At 40.4% G+C, this 21,285-nt stretch overlaps 1 protein-coding gene across 4 annotated transcripts in view; it reads left to right on the top strand.

The window, feature by feature from the left end:
- The window catches only part of NUP93 (nucleoporin 93), a 102,318-nt gene that overhangs the window by 22,428 nt on the left and 58,605 nt on the right, over positions 1-21,285 (top strand). For all 4 annotated transcript variants that reach the window (XM_023637025.2, XM_070261832.1, XM_023637027.2 and 1 more), the window contains exon 3: positions 5,048-5,165. In XM_023637025.2, the coding sequence (XP_023492793.1) occupies positions 5,048-5,165 (118 nt within the window). The remainder of the gene's footprint in view (positions 1-5,047; positions 5,166-21,285) is intronic.

Here is a 21,285-nt window from a genome sequence, read left to right on the forward strand (position 1 = left end):
CAAGGTGAAGTGTGGAGTTACCATGTGACTCAGCAGCTCCACTCCCACGTGGATACCCAAGAGAAATGAAAACAGTTGTCCACACAGAAGCTTGTACGAGTCTTCACAGCAGCATTATTGATAGTCACCAAAAAGTGATTATGTCTGAAAACTGATGAATTGATAAATAAAATGTGGCGTATCTGTGTAATGGAATAGTATTTGGCAATAAAAAAGAGTAAACTACTAATACATGCTCCAACATGGATGAACCTTGAAAACATGCTGAGTGAAAGAAGCTAGTTAAGAAAGGCTACATGTTGTATAGTTTCATTATGTGCAGTGTCCAGAAAGGCAGATCTATAGAAACAGAAAGTAGATTATTGGTTGCCTAGGGAGTTGGTAGGTTAGGTTAGAGCGACTGCTGATGGATAGGTAGGGCGTTTCTTTTTGGGGTGATAAAAATGTTCTAAAATCAGTTGTAGTGATAATTGTACAACTCTAAATAGAAACTACTGAATTATACACTTTAAATGTGTATAATTGTAGTACATGAATTATATCCTCGGTAAAGCTGTTTTAAAAGAGCAGGTGACACAAATGTATATACCTATCTGATAATAAAAAAAAGAAGAAATGAGTTTTAAAAGTAGCTGGGAGGCCAGCCCCATGGAAGGAGTGGTTAAGGCTCTGCATGCTCCGCTTCAGCGGCTTAGGTTTGTGGGTTTGGATCCTGGGCATGGGCCTACTTCACTCATCAGCGATGCTGTGGAGGCATCCTATATACAAAAAATAGAAGAGGATTGGCACAGACGTTAGCTCAGGGCTAATCTTCCTCAAGCAAAAAAAGAGGAGGATTGGCAACGGATGTTAGCTCAGGGGTAATCTTCCTCATCAAAAAAATAAATAAATAAAAGTACCTAGGATTTGCTTTAATCAGGTATGATAAGACACATGGACCTGGAAATGACTGTCACAGTTCTCTAGAAACAAGAGTCAGGACATGCCATGGAGGGCCACATAGGGAAGCACTGGGGTCAGTCAGGAGGCAGAGGGAGAAGGGGAAAAAGTGGGCATAAGCCTTTATTGTGGTTTCTGCAGGAAGACAAGGCAAGGCAGGGTGGCAGGCTTGGGACTGGCTAGTTAGCAATAACCTCAGCGGGTTCTGGGGGTACCGGTCCTGGCTCTAGGTGTCTGGTACCTAGCCCTGGGATGATAAGGGCAGGAGACAGCGGCCCAGTAAAGGAGGTGGTTGGGTTATGGGCTCTGGATTGATTGGTTTGCCTGTGAAATAGGCACTTGCAGGCCTCTAGGAATTAGCTGACCCAGGGAGGGGCAAGTGTCAGCAAGGTCCCAGATGTCAAAGCATCAAATACAGAAAATAAAAAGGTACAATTAATATGAAAGATAAATAACCAAAAGGTTGCCTGTAGGAAGAGGGAGGGAATAAGGTGTAGAAGACAGAGACTTTTTTTATAGATTTGACTTTGGAATTGTGGAAATACTTTATATAATTATAAAATAAAATTAAATTTATAAAAGGGAAAATAAATACTTATCCAGTTGGTCACATAACCACACAGAGAGGAATAGTTCCAAGTAATGTGTTAATCTGTCTTCGGTAATCATGTTGTTGATGCAGCGGTTGTTAACTCCTGTTTTGAGACTGTTGTGTGTATAGTGTAGGATAAAGCAAGTAAGTAGTTTTGGTGGTGATGCTGAGAAGTGGGACTTTCAGTGTGGGAGGAAGGACACACAGATAGAAAATCTATGAGGTTAACCCAAAATCTTGTGTTTTTAACTTTGAATTGGAAGGATCAGTATGAATTCATGATAATTTATCTAAGGGAAACTGAAACAAAAGTAACAACTCCATTTCTAGCTCTGCCTTTTGAAAAGGCCTAGAAACAATTAACAGTGAGCAATCTTAGTGCCCAGATAGTGGTCCCTAAAATCCATTTCTTAATAAAAGGAACTCGGCCTCTTTGGAGAGTTGGCTGATTCTAGGACTCGGGCAGTTCTGGATAAAATAAATAGGAAACACCTGTCATACCAGATAGCAAGGAAGTTATGAAGGCCTGCTTGAGTCATGGCGGAAGAACTCAGAAACCGACTTCACAAGGCTTCTACTGGCCAAAGAGGAGATGCTTTGAGCATCATAAAGATAATAACTGCACTGGGTTGAAATACATCAAATATGTTTAAATTCATGAGTTCGTAATGATAATAAAACAAAACTCATCAGTCATCTTGGGAGGATTCTAGAGAATGACTCATTATTCAGAGTTATCACATAGTTGATGAAGAGTGTGTCTCTGAAAGGAAATATTCCAGCTAATAAAGATAGAATACCACCATTTTGCAACCTCTAAGGAATTAATGAATCCAAGCAATGATCATCAATGTCTGCAAACATTCCAAAAAGAGATCATCAGACATTCCATACCTCTTGGTGTAAATCTGAAGTTATATAACCAAAAAAATAATGCTACCTGAATCTGATCAGACCTTTAGTGCTTACATTCAATTTGCAGGAAGTTGGACAGAAGCAGCTAGAGGAACGTGTGGAATGACGTCATGGAGATGCAATCAGTAAACCTGTTATGTGGGAAACTGCATCCTTGCTACTTTGAGGGTAGTCCATGGATCAACAACATAAGCATCACCTATGAGCTTTTTAGAAGTGGAGGATCTCAGGCCCCATCCCAGACCTACGCAATCGAAGTCTGCGTTTTAACAAGCTTCCCAGGTCATTCACATGTACATTTCAAGTTTGAGTAGCACTGCTTTACAGGACAAATAATCCAGAGCCTCTAACAAAGAAATTATAAGAAGAAGAAAGAGATGGAGGCAATTTGTAGATTAAGAGAGATTTAGGAGGCATAGTAAGCATTCACAAGTAGAGACCTTATTTGTATGCCATTCAAACAAACACAAATTTTAAAATTATGAAATAACTGGGGAGATAATCTTGGATCTACTTTGAAGTAATCGGGGTGGTGGAGAGAGGAAAGTAGGTAGGGATGTAGATGAAACAGGGTTTGGCTATGACACGCAAGTTGTTGAAGCTGGGTAATGGGTACAAGGAGGTTTACTATTTTAATTTTGTATTAAATTTTTTTCACTCTAATAACAAAAAGGGGGACTTACTAAGATGGCTGTAATAAAAACAGTAATAAGTATTGGCGAGGGTGTGGAAAAGATTGGAACCACGTGCATTGCTTGTGGGTATGGAAAATGGTGTCGCTGCTTTGGAAAACAGTCTGGCAGTTCTTCAAAAGGTTAAACAGAGAGTTGCCATACGATCTAGCTACTCCACTCTTAGGTGTATACCCAAGAGAGAGGAAGACATATGTTCACACAGAAACTTGTACATGATGCTCATGGCAGCGTTTTTCATAATAGCCAAAAAGTGGAAACAACCCAAATGTCCAACAACTGATGGATGGATACATTCATAAATATAAAATGTGGCATATCCATATAATGGAATACTATTCAATAATAAAAAGCAATGAAGTACTGATACATGCTACAACATGGATGAACCTTGAAAACATTTTGCTAAGTGAAAGAACCTAACACAGAAGACTACAGCTTATATTATTTATTTGTATGAAATGTCCAGAATAGGGAAACGTATAGAGATGGAAGTTAGATCAGTGGTTGCCAGGGGCTGAGGGGGGATTTGGAGGGACATGGGGAGTGACTGCTGATGGGTAGGGGGTTTATTTTGGGGTGTGATAAAAGTTCTAAAATTGATTGTGGTGATGGTTGTACAACTCTGTGAGTATACTGAAACCCACTGAATTGTGCTCTTTAAATGGGTGAATTGTATGGTATGTGAATAACATGTCAGTAACGCTGTTATTAAAAAAGGAAGGTGGCTGTTAGACTGATACCCGTGCTCCAGGCTTCACCCAACATCAGTCAGGATCATTGTGAGGAAATTTGCCTAGGTGATTCTAATGTGCAACCAGGGGTGGGAACCACTGTATTAGAAAGCTAGCTATTGAGGATTGTAAGAAAAAAGAGGCAAGATTATCTATTTGACATGGTAGCCTGGAGGGGAAGCCTCAGGGATGGCATCATAGTTGACCTGTCTACATGGAGGAGACAAAAATCTACAGTGAGGAGCCCTCTGGGCGCACATCATCTATTTCTGTAGTACTTAGTAGAATGGAAATAAAGAAGCAACAATCTGAACAATTAATCTAATTCTCCTAAGTTTCTTTCTTCCAGAGAGTGTTCTAGATATTAGTGAGAATCTGTGGTTTTTTTTCTTTTTACTCTTCCATTGTTACGTTGCCCCAGATGAGTAGAAATAAAGCCAGCTGTGTTATTCCTGCCTGTCTTCAAAAGCATTAATTAGTCAGGTGACAGCCTCCTGGATTATTGAACTAGGCAGCAGAGAGGGATCTTGCAGAGGTACTGCATGTGGTACTTGGCTTTTGAGGAGAACTGGCCTTGGATTCTGGTTTGACTGCCTTTCGCAAATCATTGATTGCCCTGGACTATTAGATTCCTCAACTAATGAGTAAAGTTTAGACTAGATTGCTCCTGAAACTTCTAAAATTTTGTGGTTCACTATATCTGTCTTTATTGATGCTGTAACTATAGGGTGGTTAGTAGTTTGTGTTCTGGAGCTTGATGACCTGACTCCGCCATTTCATGGCTCTGTGACTTTGGATAAATTGGTTAACCTCTTCGCGCCTTGGTTCCCCATCTATGAAATGGGGATTGAGACTAGCATCTACCTCATGATTTTCTTTACTATGAAATGTTTGGAGCAGTCTAGCCTGTCATTTTATTGATACATTATCATTTTATTCTGGATAAATTCCTTACTCTAATTCAGGCTTGATCAGAATTTTCTCTCTTACTACCAAATGCAATGTTGTATCTGTTATTCTGGGTGATAAATCTTTATGGGAACGTATAAAACAACTAGATAGAAGTGTCTGGGCAGTATATAGGAAGTTAGGAATAAAAAATACTCTTTAGTATTTTATGAAGCGTACTAGATGTCCTAACCCTACTTTTTTCTCCCTGCTCTGTATCCTCATAGGTCAGTTCTCCTCGGGTCTCGAGGACTTGACATCTCCCACATTTCCCAGCGATTGGAGAGTCTGAGTGCAGCCACCACCTTTGAGCCTCTTGAGCCTGTGAAGGACACGGACATTCAGGTAAGGGCTGCCAGGTGCCAGGACCGGTGCAGGTTGATCCTTGAGCATGCAACCCAGGCTGAAGGCCCTGGCCTTTGTTGACCAGCTGCTTTAGGAATTCCAGATTTCTTTGTTAATTCTCTTTTTCCTCAGATATTAAGAGATTGGGAGAGACACAGCTTTGGAGGTATAGTGGGTATATATGTTGGGTTATTTTCAGAATGCTCTGTGAGGCTGAATTTAAGAAAGCAATTCCAACCTGCAGTTTTTAGATAATTGTAATTACGAGAACAGATTTCTCTTCCTTCCTTGGGCTTAATCCAAAGCACAGAGACATTAGTTGTACGTTTCTCTTGCTTTCTTTGCTAGATCTCAAATAATTTTACTGTTCATCTTCCACATTTCTTTTCTACGTCTTACTTGTATTGGTTGGCAAAGAGCTGGGGAAAACTTGGAGTACTATTTACTGAGACCTACTCATTGATTTCTAGGAAGTATTTGGCTGCGTTAGTGGCACCAGGAAATGGTCTAATAGAGCACTCCAGTCTCATTTAACCTAACATGCCACTGGGCACAATTGATTGTTATTTTATCTAATCAGAAACTGATTTTGTATGTGTGTGTGTGCGCGCGTGTGCACTCAGAATTGTTAAGGAAGAGCTTGTGATCCATTTAGTTTTGAGGAATTGGAACACTGTGTTGGTGTTAGATTGAAGGGACAGTGGGTACCATTTTTATCATTAGTTTGCCTTTGAAAGGAAAGGATGCAGGTCCTACAAAGGCAAATGCTAGTACAAACGGGTACTAATTGTGTTATTATTTGGGCTCAGTTCGAATTAATACTCTCTGCCCCACCACCCTTTCCAAGAACTGTTTTAATCCATCTAATGGCCACAGTCCTACTGGATTAATTCCAGTGCAGAAACCTAAAATCCCCTAGACTTTGAGTTGAGAGTTGAACAGCTATAAACGTTTACTGTTTTTCCTGTTGTTGATATGTTCCCAGATTATGGAAATCCCTTTTTTTCCAGTTTTATGTACTAAATCACAGTTTCCTGTCACCTTATAGATACTTTCTCATTTCCATGTAATCTTAAAATGGCATGTATACTTAACTTTTTTTTTCTTTTTCTAGTTTTAGCTGTCCCCTTCTGCCCTTCTATTTCAACTGCTTGATGCTCTATAAACAAATACTTGTAACAGGCCTGTGGTGGGTGAATGAGATAGAGCTCAAATAATTTGAATAATCACCGTATATTTTGAGGAGTATCCCTAATAGTGTGGAATGAAATGGCACTTTCTGAAAGGTGGTTGTTTGCTTATTTGTTTGAGTGTTTTTAATGTTTAAAATACCAAAGAAGCTGTTCATTTAAAAAACTAATTGCTTTTTAAATTTTCTGTGGCATATTTGTAATACGTGTTGGGATACTCAGGAACATTTAATGACGTACTTCATGAACTCCCACTGATGTGGTCCTCCATTTTTTGCCTTGAGAAACTAATGAAAGGTTTATAAATGTATTGAGTCGTAACGGTCATTTATTGTAACCTTTTGCTTAATGCATGAACACTCACCATCAACATCCCCATTAGATGGTTTCCGAGCAATGCATGCTTGGTGAAAGAGAGTTTCTTAATTTGGAATGAGCGTGGCTAAGAGTTTGGGTCCTGCACCACAGGGAAATCTTTGAACTTGGAGAGGAAGGATGCTTCTATTTCAGAATTTTACTGCTCAGTTGAGTTTTTCCAGAATAGCTTCAAAAGTGCAAAATGGTGAGTCTAAGATAACTTTTGATTGATTGGGAATTGATCATCTAGATCTGAAGCAAAGATTTAAGCCTTACTAGTTTCAAAATAAGTCCTCTATTGACTTCATCTTCTTGCCAGTGAAGACTTAAAGGAGAAAATTTAATTTTTAAAAGGCTGAGGCTTTGGCTTGATCTGAGGTGGTTCTAGTTATTGATAAGGGTTGGAAGTTTTAACTTGTGTTGTGTGGCTCAGCTGGCTTGTGCTGAAACGTCCTGTGCGCGCAGTATTATCCTGTCCTTGCCTGACTTCTTGTTCGGTACTCAGATGTGGGAGCCAAGCCAGCTTTCACCCTGAGCATGGGGTGGTCCTCCTTTTAATTCTTCTCACAATGTGTTGGTTATCCAAGAAGAGTTAACGTGAACACTTTCAGTTTTTTCTTTTTAGAAAAGCCAGATATACTTTTTGATGGACAGTTTTTTCTCATTTAACAGCTTTATTGAGATATAATTCACATACCATAAATCTGATGGATTTTTGTATATGAACTTTTGTTTTCCCACTAGTGTGGGTTTTGAGATGAGAATGCACCCTAATCCCATGTGCTGAGTGTCAGTGAATTTATTATGTCAATTTATAAATTCGTTAAAGGAAATGCTGACAGATCCTCTGACAGATGCTGTCCAAGACTTTGTATCCTCCATCATTTGCGTTACTTGTAAGGTTGGAAAGGCATCTTCCCATGTATAGTTATATATAGAGATACAGGTATAGTCCTTTTGTGTTTGGTAAACGTTGATTGTATTTCTTTCTGTTTCTAATGGAGCTTGAAGTTAATATGAGTTTTTTTGTTCTTACTGTTTTGTTGTTTGTCATAATCAGTGATGTTGGCATGCGTTGAGAATGCATTTTTAAAAGATTGCTGTGGCTAGCAAAGGTAACATATTTTACCACTTAAATGTCTGTATGGCTGAGGCTAGTAGAATTTTTGAAATGTTTATTGATTTTGTTTTTGGAAATGCTCATAAAGAAGGCCTACACGTTTGTGTAGTAGAGGTCAAGAGCAATAATTATTAACAGGACGTGGTGCTAAAATGACTGCTGCTCTATTCTAAGTGACTTCATGGTGCTTGTGAGTACAAGTCCTCTTGTAGAGATCCACTTGCTCACTTCTGTCTTTGGGAAAAAAATATTGAGGGCAGATTGCGCATCTTGACTGTGATCTGAACAGGCCTAACGTACCACGGATGATGTGTATTATATAGCAATAAAGTACAGATTTACACAGTTCACTTACATTTTGGGCTTTTTCACTGGATTACATGTATATTTCAGTAAGGCTGTGCAAAAATAGCCTGAGTTGGCCCTAAAAATGGGAGCTGCATTTTCTCAGCATTAGGCTATAATACTTTCAAATGGCATTAGACCAAAATATAGTAATATTATTGCTAAACTTATTATGTTAGATTTGTAGGACTGCCACAACAAATTACCATAAACTTAGTGGCCTAAAACGTTAGAAATTTATTCCCTCCACAGTTCTGGAAGCCAGAACTTTGAAATCAAGGTGTTGGCAGCACCATGCTCCCTCCAAAGGCTCTGGGAGAGAATCTTTCCTCTTCCAGCTTCTTGAGGCTCCTGGCGTACCTTGGGTTGTGGCAGCGTAACTCTAGTCTCTGTCTCCATCTTCACAGGTTTTTCCTTGTTTGTGTCAATCTTCACAGGTTTTTCCTTGTTAGTTGTTGGATATAAGGCCCACCTTAAATCCAGGATTATTTCATCTTGAGAGCCTTAACTTAATTATATTTACAAAGACCTTATTTCCAAATAAGGTCACATTCATAGGTACTAGGAGTTAGGATGCAGACATATCTTTTTGTGGGGGACACACTTCCACCCACCACACTTACAGTGCCAGAAAATTTAAAACTGCAAATTAGTAAAACATCTTCAAAGCTAACCCTGTATCACAGCTGTCTGTAATATTGGAATAACGCATCTATTGGTAATTGTTCCAGTGACTGCAAACCTCAACCAGGTATCTGCTCTCATCCTCAGCATTCTGTTTCAGGCCTTTGGGAAGTGAGGCTGACTACCCATGTCTGATTCCAGAGTTCCCTAGTAGTTACTCTCTCCAAATAGGTTAGTGCCTTATGTGTTTGAGAGATTTCTGTAGGGATGTTTTTCAATTAGAGACAGTCTGCTTTTTAAAGTACTAAATACCTAGTTTTTAGGGTCTATATAGGTAGGATTAAATTGTGATACTTCTCTGAGGCAGGAGGAGCTACCTTGTATATATGTATTTCTACTTCAGCCAACCAGGTTGCCTAACCCTTTCCTTTTTCTTTCGTACTTTAGGCTTTTGTTTACTACCTTCCTTTAGCTTGGAGTAGCACCTCTGAAATGCCAGGTCCTATCAGTCTGACGCTCTGAGGCTTTCCTTAACGCCATCTCTTTCATAGTCTTCTCAGATCTTTCTACCCATGGCCTCCAAATAGAGTATGTTGGCTTTACTGCTTAGGGGAAAACGAAGCTTTCTGAATTTTCTCCCACATTACTTTAAACAGAATATTTATGTTGTTTAGATTATGTTGTTGGAATTGACTTAGCAGCTGGTTCAAATCTTAGATAAGTGAAAATTCAGCCCCTTCTACAAAAAAAGGGGGGAAAAAAAGACACTATACTTGAAGGTCTTTGTAATCTGCCTAAATTTCCAGATAGAAATCTGTCCTTTATGAGCAAAGAGAAAAAGAAGTCTGAAATAGGATAAAATAAGTATAAGAAAATTAGAATCAGAGAAACTGATCTATCACAATATAAGACTAATGGTGCAATAATAATTGACTCGTTAAAAATTTCTTTTGCTTGCCACACTGTATCTGTAATAAAATATTCATTATTTCCTTCCTTTTTCTGTCCTTTGCCTTGGAAATGTAGAGTATGCTGAAACCATTCTCAGCTTATCTTTTACATAATCAGAAGAGACTAAATGGCTTAAGTATAAAAACGCATCAGTGGTGTGTAACCCCTTATCACCTAAATTGTTATTTTCGTGGTTTATCTTTTAATTTTATATCTTCAGAATTAAGATATGGCTGCTTAAATGCTGCTATATATAACAGCAAAGAGGAGAAGTAGTTGTGTTGCTTGCTAATTGTGTGTTTATAGTACTGGCAAGTTGTTGGGGGGAAGTTGGTTCCAGAAATCCCGTGACATTTGTTGGAAAGAGGGTCAGGCTTGCCTAGAATGATTAGTGTGCTAATAGTAGCTCTTCAGGAATATTACTGGCACAATATTAATATTCAGGAAAAAATGCAGTAAGCTTTCCCTAGCACGAACCAGTTGAAGGAAAGTTCAGTCTGAATGGGTGAACAATATCTTAATTCTGGAATTATTTTTTGAAGAAATGTAGTTGTCGTTTTTAACTGTTTCTAGAAATTGAAACTACTAAGCATGTGTACCAAGGAGAGGTCTTACCAGAGTTGCTTTAGTAAATTTAAGGAAGAGACAAGGTTCATTCATAAGAGTTGCATCTATTTGCATACTGTTATTTGTATAACAATCCAAGAAATGGTTTAAGCAGGCAAAACATGCCTATCTTCCATATTGTTTCTGCTCTTAATATGCTTGAGCAGGCTTTTCTGCACATAATGGTGATGTAGCCCAAATTGGATGATTAGACATTTTGAATTGATGGACTCTGAAGGAATAAGACTCTGTTATTTAAATATTTTCGCATAATATAAAAATATAAGAGACTATTGCCTGGAATCTGAGTGAAGATTTTTAGTTAAGCATTTGTGATTATTGACCTTCTTTGTTATATTCTTCCTGCCCCTAAGAGAGTCAATGGGAAGTTCATGGTAACCTTTCTTTTGAGTTTTAGAGGACTTTAATGGATATTTGAATTTTGCCCTTCCCCAGCTCATAACAGCTGCCTATTCTGGACTTAAAACAACCAATAGTTAAGACTTTTGGGTACACTAGCAAATGAACCCAATTCTCTCTGGATCCAAAGCCTGTTAGTTAGAGGGAAACCCTTTCCTGTAACTTCAGGTACATTTTAGGCCAAAATTCAGCTGTAGTGGCTGAACTGCATTTGGAAAAGACACACATCCCCTGTGCCGTGTATTGTTGTTCAGGGCGGTGGTCGTGCCAGGCTTTGTCTCTTGTGTGGACACTGCTGTGTTCATTCACCTCCACTTAATAAACATATTTGCTGTTCCTTGTCATTAAACCCTGACCCAGTGTAAATCTCAGAGCGGGTAAAAACCAGTAAATATGTAAAAAAAATAAAATAAAAAAGTGTCTTCACAGAGGAGGTTAATGTGCCATCCTGTTTTATGTTTCTAATTATGTAGTCTAATGCTGATTGCTATGTAAGTACTGAAATGATTTAATTTTTCTGCCTATTTGTGGTAAGGGAGAAGGAAGGTAGGCATTGTGATCTGGTGGCAAAATATGCAGTTCCATTAAAGTATCCTGTGAATGGAAGTAAAAATGACGACTTTGGACTAAAAATGGCTGTTAAAGGCATCGTCTGTGGAAAATGTGAAAAACTGCTTTTATGTGAGCCAAGGATGTAAGATTTCAGCCTTTTTACCTATCCATTCACACTTATTCCTGAATGTAAGCTTTCAGAACAAGCAGGTAGATAGATGCCGAATGCATTCTGAGCAGGCAGGAAATGACAGGCTTTTTTGTCTTCTCAGAGGTTTCTTATATCCTGTAGTGAGCAAGGGAATATCAATTACCAACTTAAAGAAGAAGTTGGAATGGTTTTGGAAGAAGCCCATGGCTAAAATATTTATCCAGCAATGTAGTAGAGCACTTCAGATATTGGCCAGGCCCTGGTGCTTTGCTCTGGAGTTGAGTCACCCCCACCAGGAGCTGTCTCTTAATCTGCCGGTGTCTGTGACGCCTCAGCGCTCTGGAGATGAGGAACATACACTGTCATCTTCAGGCTGGTTTCTTTAACTCGCTTGGTTTCGGGAACCAGAAATGGGCACGTCTTTTTATCTGCTGAACTAGTTGATACTGAAGTGGATGTGATTTAAATGGGGATTAAAACCTCCTCGAAGAGTGAATGCATTCCTGTAGACCAGTTTGTCATTCTCGGATGGCAGCCCTTGACCCTGGACGCCACTTTGATCTGCTTGCCACAGCACCTTGTGATCTCTTATTTCTGTTTTGGAATGTTCGATCCAAAACTTCCCAGGCCTGCAGCCTGATGTGGCTCCTTGCGTTAGTGGTGGTTGCAGAGTGTGGCTCCTGACAAAACTTTGAGGTCCAGGTCCCCGCTGTCTCCACTAAGAATCCATATCCTCTGAAAGAACTGAGAGAGGGGCTCATACAGGGAAGACTCTTGGTTTTTCTTCTTTTTGTTTGTTTGGTGGGGACCAGGACAAGAAGCTGGGAGGTAGGATGGGCGACGACATCCTCTGCTGAGAAGACCTGCATGTAGACTTTATTTTGCTGCAAAGCTCTCATAACCAGTGTGTGTTGCTTTCTTTTTAAGTATTTTCCTGTTTGACACATGCTTGGCTTCCATCTTGCACTTCACTTATGGAGGGTGAGTGCCCCAAGCTCAGGTTGCCGGCAGCCGAGCTGAGGCTAAAGCCCCTGATTCTGACAGTCCCTGGTCTGCAACACTATCGTCAGCAGCAGTGCGTTCACCACTTTAATTATCCTGGAGGACAGAAGGGCGAGTCCTCGCTCCTCACCGTGGAGTGGCTGAGGGGCTGAGATGCCATCAGCAGAATCCTGCCTGTGCTTTTCAGAAAACCGCAGCACTTGAAGTGGGGCAGCAGAATCTGCTGAGCAGGGCGCCGTGTGACACAGCTTCCACGAAACTGTACAGAGAGAACCCTTGTCTCATAAAATGTATTTACCACTAGGACTGGGCTACTTGTTTAATTTATAAAACAAAGGAGAGGATTGGGTCAGCAGAACATAGGTGGCAGTGTGGGTTTACTGGCTGATTTTTATTATTACTACCTGATTTGGTTTATTTCTTTGGCATGAGCAAAAGCATGTAGGTGGGGGAGAGTTTCCTCCGCTTCTCCCTTTTCTTTAAAAACAAGATTGGCTATTTTAAAATGCTGTCACTATCTTAGGGATAGGTAGAAACAGCCATGAAAGGTTATAATATGCTTGATTTGCTCAAGGTACCAAAAAATGCACTGGTGTGATGTTAACTGGGAGTACCTTCTCCTCTCTTATTAGGTTCTCTTATCCACAGTGCGTATCAGTCTGTCTCAGCAGGACCAGTCGCTAAATGAGCAGGGCCTGGTGGATCCTTGAAGGTTTACAGGAATTCACAGGAGCACTTGCTTCTCTGACGAGGTCCCAAACTGCCCCAGATGTCTTTGTGTTGGAGGAGTATGGTGGTGGGTGTTGTTCATTCAAAAGGTCCTCACTGAATCACTGCTTCCCAAACAAGTTTTTTTTTTTCAGATTTGTGTCAGACTGAGAGATACTTTTATAAAATACAGTAAAAGTGAATTACTAGAAAAAAATGAAATAAAAGACATGCAAAATACAAGCCCTAGTTTTTAAAGTTAAATTCAATAGATATAAAATTACTCTGTCAGGTTGCTACAAAAGTTTCTACATGCTTGTTCTCGGCTTCTGTAATTATTTGCTGCAGACTCGTACTGCTTCAACTCTACTTTGAGTAGTGCTAGTTTAAATAATTATGTTTTCTTCCTCCCTCCCTCGCCTCTTCCCTCTCTTCCCTGTGTCCCCTCCTTTCTTTTGTTTAGTTTAAGTATTCTCTACTGGTGCAGTGAAACAGGCACCGAAGACAGGTTTGAATTCCTGTCTTCTGTTTTCCCCCAGCTGAGGTGAGGAGGCAGAGCTAAGGTTTACTGAGCATTTGCTGTGTCTGGACACTGTACTGAGCACTTACTTTCTGGGTTTCCTCATTCAGTCCTTCCAGTAACCCTCTGAGGCGGATACTTTTGTTAACCCCATTTCACTGATGACAAACCTAAGGCCTGCAGGGCCGAGGTATGCCAGACTTGGACTCCCTTCTGTTGGTTCGAGTTCAGTACTGTGCCCTTAGCTCCCTAGGTTTTACATTTTATTTGTAGACTGAGACTTTTAGTAAAGGAGTGAATTTCAAGATATATTTGAAGGAGGAAGGAAGTAGAAGTATGAAATAAAAGTAGAATTGATTGCTTATTTAGAGTAAAATAAAGAGTAGAAAGCCCGTAGTGAATGGATGTGGTGGGCATTGCTCTTATTTACATCAGCTTAGTAGTAAAACGACATTGATTGAGGGAGAAGCTGGAACATGCATTCTAAACCGTGATACAAACCCCTGCTGGTTTTGGGGGGAGATGAGCTTTGCAGGAAGGCCAAAGCTGCTTCATCCATTTATCTCCAGGTGCTTGCTTTTTTGCCGTAGTTTTCTGCTTGCTGAGCTGTCAGTTTAATTTACTGTCTAAAACTCAGCCTGTTATTTCTCAGGTTTGCTGCCCTACAGGTACACTATAAAGGATTTCTGTGAAATCCTGGAGCAGCTTTTAGTTTTGAAATGCCAAGGCTTTGTGTTCGTGAAAATAGGTTGTGTTCAGCTTCTTGCTTGATCATCTTTGTTTTGTTTTGCTTCTGAAGCTGAGCTTGAGTTAGAAGGATGATGCTAGAAGCAATTTGAAGGGCACATCAAATTTTTACCGTAATCCTGAACTATTGATTGTTGACTTATTTGTAGGTTTAATGCAGACCCATTTCCTTACTTAGCGTCTGACTGGCCATTAAGCCCTGGCAGTGTGCCGGAATGTTGAAATCTTGCATCTTATAATATGATTTGGCTGTCTAAGGGTATTATGTGTGTTTGGTTTTTAAAGACACAGACAGAGCCCTCAACTTTGTGTCTGCTCCAGAATACAGGAAGGAATTTTTCTACAACAAAAGTATTCATTTCTAGGTTACAGCATAAAAAGTAAGGCATTGACATACAGCTGAATGTTAACACCTGAACTCATGCAGACTCATGCCTTTTGGACTAACTGGCTCTTATAAATAAATGCAAACTAACATAACGGAATCTTGAAGAGAAGACCAAGGAGGGAACTGAAAAGGCGTGGTAGTGTTCCAGAATAGGTCACAGTTAAGCAGTCCTGTGTAAGTGGCTCTCAGCGTGTGCCTGGTGCCACTCTCCTAGCATGAAGTTGAAATTAGGATCTAGCTGAGGGGCTGGTACAGTGTCCTGCTTCCTGAGGGAGCTGGGCTCAGAGTGGTTGGAGGAGAAGTAATCATTGTCTGCAAAAGACTTTTACCCTCCTCTTTCACAACCTGGACACCTCTTGACTAGAATAGACGGTGAGCCCTCACCTCTTGAGTGAGGGCTGAGGGAGTTAGATGACAAGGAGAACTTAAATTTAGGATTTTGAGAGTGTGAATGAGAACTGAATGGCTTTAGGAGGGACAATTCACTTTCCCCCCAGTTACAAAAGTAAGACACGCTTATTAATTCAGAGAACTTGGAAAATGGCTCCATAGTGCACTTTCTTGACTGATATATTGCCCCTTGAAGTTGTCAGAACAGTCACCATTTGGGAATGTTGAATTGTTTGGACCAGGTACTTGAGACTATAGAACATCTGTTTGAAATGACAAGGAAACTTGATTTATTTTAACAGAGAGATGAGGAATTAGTCCATGAAACGTGTTTGAGATGGACCATAAAAATGGCCCTCATAATTGAGAACTGGCCAGTTCTTATAAAATGACACACAGTCTTTTTCTTTATTCTGTAATGGAAAAGCTTCCTAATGTGTGAAAAGGGATCTGAGACAGGCAGATTTCATGAGCAACCATTACGCATTTCGCTATCCCCCTCAAACCATTTAGAAGAATATTATTGAGAAGTTCTGTGACTTTGTCTGAATTTGGAAGATTTAGGGGGAGGTAACAGGCCAGGAATTTTATGTGAACTTTGAGGCCATGGTAACGTGAACTTGGAACATAATAATCCTTCCATTTGTATAATACTTTGCAGTGGGCTTTGTCTTATTCCTCATTGCAGTGTTTGAGGTGGGTTGAATGGATGTTGGCGTCATCTCTGTTTAGAAGGGGAAGAAATTGAGACCAAGATAGAGACTTTAGTTACTATCAAAGGTGGAACTTGAAACCAGATACTCCTTTTTTTTAAAGATTTTATTTTTCCTTTTTTCTCCCAAAAGCCCCCTGGTACATAGTTGTGTATTTTTAGTTGGGTACTTCTAGTTGTGGCATGTGAGATGCTGCCCCAATACAGCCTGACGAGCGGTGCCATGTCCGTGCCCAGGATTCGAACTGGTGAAACAGAGCGCCCAGACTTAGCCACTCGACCACAGGGCTAGCCCCCAAACCCAGATGCTTCTTTTTTTTTTTTTTAAAGATTTTATTTTTCCTTTTTCTCCCCGAAGCCCCCCAGTACATAGTTGCATATTCTTCGTTGTGGGTCCTTCTAGTTGTGGCATGTGGGACGCTGCCTCAGTGTGGCTTGATGAGCAGTGGCATGTCTGCGCCCAGGATTCGAACCAACGAAACTCTGGGCCGCCTGTAGCGGAGCGTGCAAACTTAACCACTCGGCCACGGGGCCAGCCCCCCAGATGCTTCTTAATACCTTGTCTTGTATCCTTATTGTCATGCCTCCCTGAGGAAGGCATCAAGGAGTGGACTATTTGGGTAAATTCCACATTATTTTTTTTTGCAAAGACAGTGTTAGTTCTTTTGCTACTGGTCAAGTTTCTTATGTTTTGGTCCTGTCTGTCCTCTCGGACCTTTTCTTACTTGTTTTCTTTGAAGTGACATTTCCATTTATTCCTTTCCATATGAAAGATTTGCTGGTTAACTCAATCAATTGTAGAGATGAAAATGCTACTTAGAAGAGTAATACTGTAAACTGAGTAGTGACAAACCTCACATTTTCCACCTGAGATACACTTTGGAACAAAATGTGGTACTGATGTTTGTTGCTACTGCTGACGGTTTACAGGTGCCGTCTGTGAAGGGGCTCAAGGTTTCTCAAGATTTGTCGCACTAGAGCCTATCAGCCTGGTTTATGCTGTCTGAGTAGGTTATTGGTGGCAAGCAAGTGCAGAGCGGCAAACTGCAATGCAAGTTGTATTTGAAGCTTTAGGTGGACTAGACTGTCAGGGTTTAGAGCATATTGGAGGAGAGGTTTTTTGTTTGTTTTTGTTTTTGCCAGTTTTTTGCTTTCTGTTTCACCCTCCTCCCGTCCCGGTTTTCTTCCATTCTTTTTATCTGTTCTTTTGTCGTTTCTCCTTTCTTCCTTTCATTCTTGCTTTCCTTCTCTCCTTTGCTTTCCTCTTTCTCTGCCTCTCTCCCCCAAACTTTTAGGCTGGCTGTCATCTGAAGCAGCCATTCCTAACAGGAGTGTACCTCCTTTTTCCTGATCAGGTATTAGCTGTAGATCTCAGCTCTTAGGATGGTTCCTGCAGCCTGGCAGTGTGCGCCCCCGAAGCTCTTGCTCTGTAGAGGGAGCACAGTCTAGGCGTGATGTTGAGCTGGACGCTGTGGAGAGACTGGTTCTGTGGAAGCCCGGCCTCTTCTTCATGTGCTCTCATTACTTGTGCTTGCTTGCTTGCTTTTTTTTTTTGGTGAGGAAGATTTTTGCCCTGAGATAACATCCGTTGCCAATCCTCCTCTTTTTTTGCTTAAGGAAGATTAGCTCTGAGCTAACATCTGTGCCAAACTTTGTCCACTTTTTTGTATGTGAGATGCCTCCACAGCATGGCTGATGAGTGGAGCAGATCCATGCCCAGGATCTGAACCCTGTGAACTTGGGTTGCCAAAGCGGAGTGGGTGAAACTTTAACCACTTGGCCTGGGGCTGGCCCGCATTCTGCGTTTTCAAACCCCAAAGAAGTGGAGTTTAGTTTATCAATCTAGCTAACTTGCTTTTGTTTTGCTGTTTTAATGAGTGCCCTGAAGTGCATTTCCTTATTTTTGGCCCTTGCGTAAAGCCTCTGCTAATATTCTACTTTTGTTTCTTTGGTGCCTGATTCAGCTTGGTATTGAGAGTGTGTATGAGTTTTCTGTTCCAGTGCATAGCAGTCTGGGGTTTGGGTGAGGCTGTTACAACTTATTCATTTTTTAGGACTGATTGTATGTTACAGCCAAATCCTAAATTGAGGGGATGATGGGGAAGAAAGTGACCGAGGAAAAGGAGATATTTGATTTTGTTTCTCATGTTTTAGGAATGAAGTTATAAATTAATCTAGCTCTCAACTTCATATGTGCTCTTCCCCATGTGTTAACTGTTCATCCTACTAGCTCGGTTCTTTGGGGGAGAGGGAGTGTTATGGAATGGGGTTTGTTTTGGGCAGCAGACATGCAGAGCCCTTCAGGCATCTGGGTTTTTCGCTGGGGCTGGGAAGGGAAAGGAGCTGTAAAGCTCATCACTGTACCTCAGGTTGGTTTTCATTTCCTTCTCCATTCCTCTCATGCTCTGAATGCCTTGATCAACCAGAGGCAGCTCTTTGTCAGTGATTCTCAAGTGTGGTGCCCAGACCAGCAGCATCAGCATAACCTGGGAACTTGTTAGAAATGTAGATTCTCAGGCCCCGCTCCAGGCCTGCTGAATCCAGTCTCTGGAAGTGGGGCCCAGAATCTGTATTTTAACAAGCCCTCCAGTGTGAGATCCACCAGGTTAAGTGATTACCGAAGTTTAGTGTAGGTAAACCCTGCTTTTCTAGCAGTCTCTGCCAACTTGTAAACTTTATCCACCTGTGAACCAACCCTGAACTTTTAGCCTGCAAAGCAGTGTGTTTATCTTTTAAGTATTCAAGTCCATAAAGAATTTGTAACTACCTTTGTTATTATCTTTGCTTTGTTAAGGACACAGTGGTCAATAAAATATAGTTAAAGCTTATATATATTAAAAACTTATGACTTATATTGGTCATTGATTATTTTTCACCATGGAGGTATTCACTCTGATGCTGAGGCTGTAGCTCAAAATCCACTGCCTGAAGAGCAGTCGGAGCCCAGAGGAGAATGCAGAGAGGGAGACAGAGGAAGAGGAAACGGAGGGATTAATAATCCCATCCTGCTTCATCATCATTGTCCTCTCTGATCGCTGCGAGCGGATGTGCTGTTGCTTCTGCAAATGTTAATAATTCATGGATGGGCTGTGCCAAAGCGAGGCCTTGAATCTGGTCTCTCAGCCGATTAAATACGCCGTCTGCCGTCAGTAGGAACCCAGAGAAATGAAAGATGGACTTGCTGTTTTTACTCATTAACCTGATTTTCTCTACCTTTCTCCTCAGCTCCTCTCATTCTCCTTCTGTTTACCTTCTCATTGCTTCTCTCTGTACCTCCCCTCCCCCGTTAAGTGAGTGCTCGGGATCTTGGGTCTACTGTTAATGACATTAGATTTACTTTTCCTTAGCTACTAGTAACAACAGATGCCATGAGAGAAAGCAGAAAGACAGAATAAGTATTTCCTTGGAAATGTCTAAATCAGTCTGCATATTTGAAAGATATATTAAAGTGTGCAGGCTGTGTTTTAGACATCACTTGAAATTGCTTCTCTTTGCTTTGAAGAGTAATGCTATCGTATAGACAGTTGAAGGTATATATAGTATTCCTACTTCATATGGGTCTGGTGGCCTTTTTCCATTTTACAGATGAGGAAGCTGAGGCATGAGGTGAATGACTCATGTGGGGTTACCTACAGCCCAGTTCTTTTGACTCCCAACTCCACTATGCTTTCTGCTAGACTTAATAACCTCTGGCTTTTAGAAGTCATATGTAGGTAGCCTTATGGGGCATTTCATCAGATTAAATTCTAATAACATATAAATAGCTTTACAGGAACACTTCAGATTAAATTCTAAACGTAAATTTGCCAAGAAGCACCATAGTCGGAGAAGGCTGATGACAGTCTGCAGTTCTGTAGACATTTCCAGAACTTCTGCATAACAACTCTCTACAACTTATAGGTTAATCAACTTATAGGTTAAGCGCTCAAAATATATGTTGAGCGCTTAACCCTGTGCCTGAGTTTTGGTTAAGCACCCTAAGTGGATATAATATAGTCCCCATCTTTATTAGATTTTCAGTGTTTTAGGTCTATCCAAGGGGATTCGGCTGCTTGGAATGCCCCGGTATTGACTTAAGTATGTAAGATGGCCAAGTGGTAGAACTGGGATGTTTTAGTTAGCTGTTTGCTAGAGGACTCACTGGTAAGAAGCATATTAATAAAACTGGATCATTGTTTTTAAAATGCTTTCCACTCGTGTCACTGCTGGAAGGCTGGCGGAGAGAAGAATGGCCTTGGGAAAAGCATATTTTAAAATAAACCTAATTTTCAAAAAACTGTTTTAGAATTGCACATCCCTGTGTTTGTTCCTGTTGTGGAGACGAGAAGGGTACAGTACAGAGAAGAAAACCCAACCTGGTGTTTTATGGGGCAGCCTAAGTTCCTGGGGCCTAGACAAGACCACTGTCTCTCTTGCCCTGGCTGTCTGTCCTGACCCGAAGTGGTGCGTGATGAAGGGCAGGGGCCTCCTCTTCCCTGTCCCACTCCTTCGTGGAGGCCACCATGTGTTCTATTGCAAATTCATTTTGTTGTTATTTCTCATATAATTTTTACTCTGGTTATTTTCTTGTGTGGTTTTTTCCCCTTAAGGTTTGCCTCCTTGAATATAATTTTATTACATCTTGATGTCAGATTTTATTTATTGCTTTGAAGAATGGCATATTCAACTTTATAATAGGGATTAATGAGAAAATAGAATCCTGCCTATAATTTCCTTCATAGAAAATTTCCAGGAACCTGTATTTTTTATGTCAGTGAATTTGAAATTCTGACCAGATAATGAAATAAATAGTTTTGCCCTTGTTTAAATCATTTATGGTTGGATAATCTTAGTACCCCTTTTCTAGATTTCTATTGAGGAATTTTTTTTTTTAAATTAGTGTCAGGCCTCAACAATATTTTCCAACTAATAGCGGAAATAATAAATATGTACAGCAAAAACATTACATGAAAATTAAGGTTTTAGCATCTTTTCTTCAAAATAGTAGTAATAATATGATGGACCATGCCTTAATAAGCAAATCCACACTCTGAATATCTGCATTTATAAAAGAAATCTTGGGGTGACATTTAGCTTTAGTATTCCTTCAATTAACAGCTTCCCTACTGAATTTAAAATAGAATTTGTTTAAAAGAATTCTATTTACAATCAACCTGGTAAGAAATACATCTGTTGTGTGAAGTACATTGGTAACAAGAACTAGCAAACTAGAAGAGGTTCTTTTGTATCCCTTATCATCCCCATGTAATAACTTAAACTTCCATGAAATCTGGGGTTCAGGCACACACTTGAGCAGTTTTTCTCAGTCCAGTGTCCCATAGTGCTGTACAAAGAGCC

Source organism: Equus caballus, chromosome 3 (genome assembly GCF_041296265.1).
Source record: "Equus caballus isolate H_3958 breed thoroughbred chromosome 3, TB-T2T, whole genome shotgun sequence".
Lineage (NCBI taxonomy): Eukaryota > Metazoa > Chordata > Mammalia > Perissodactyla > Equidae > Equus > Equus caballus.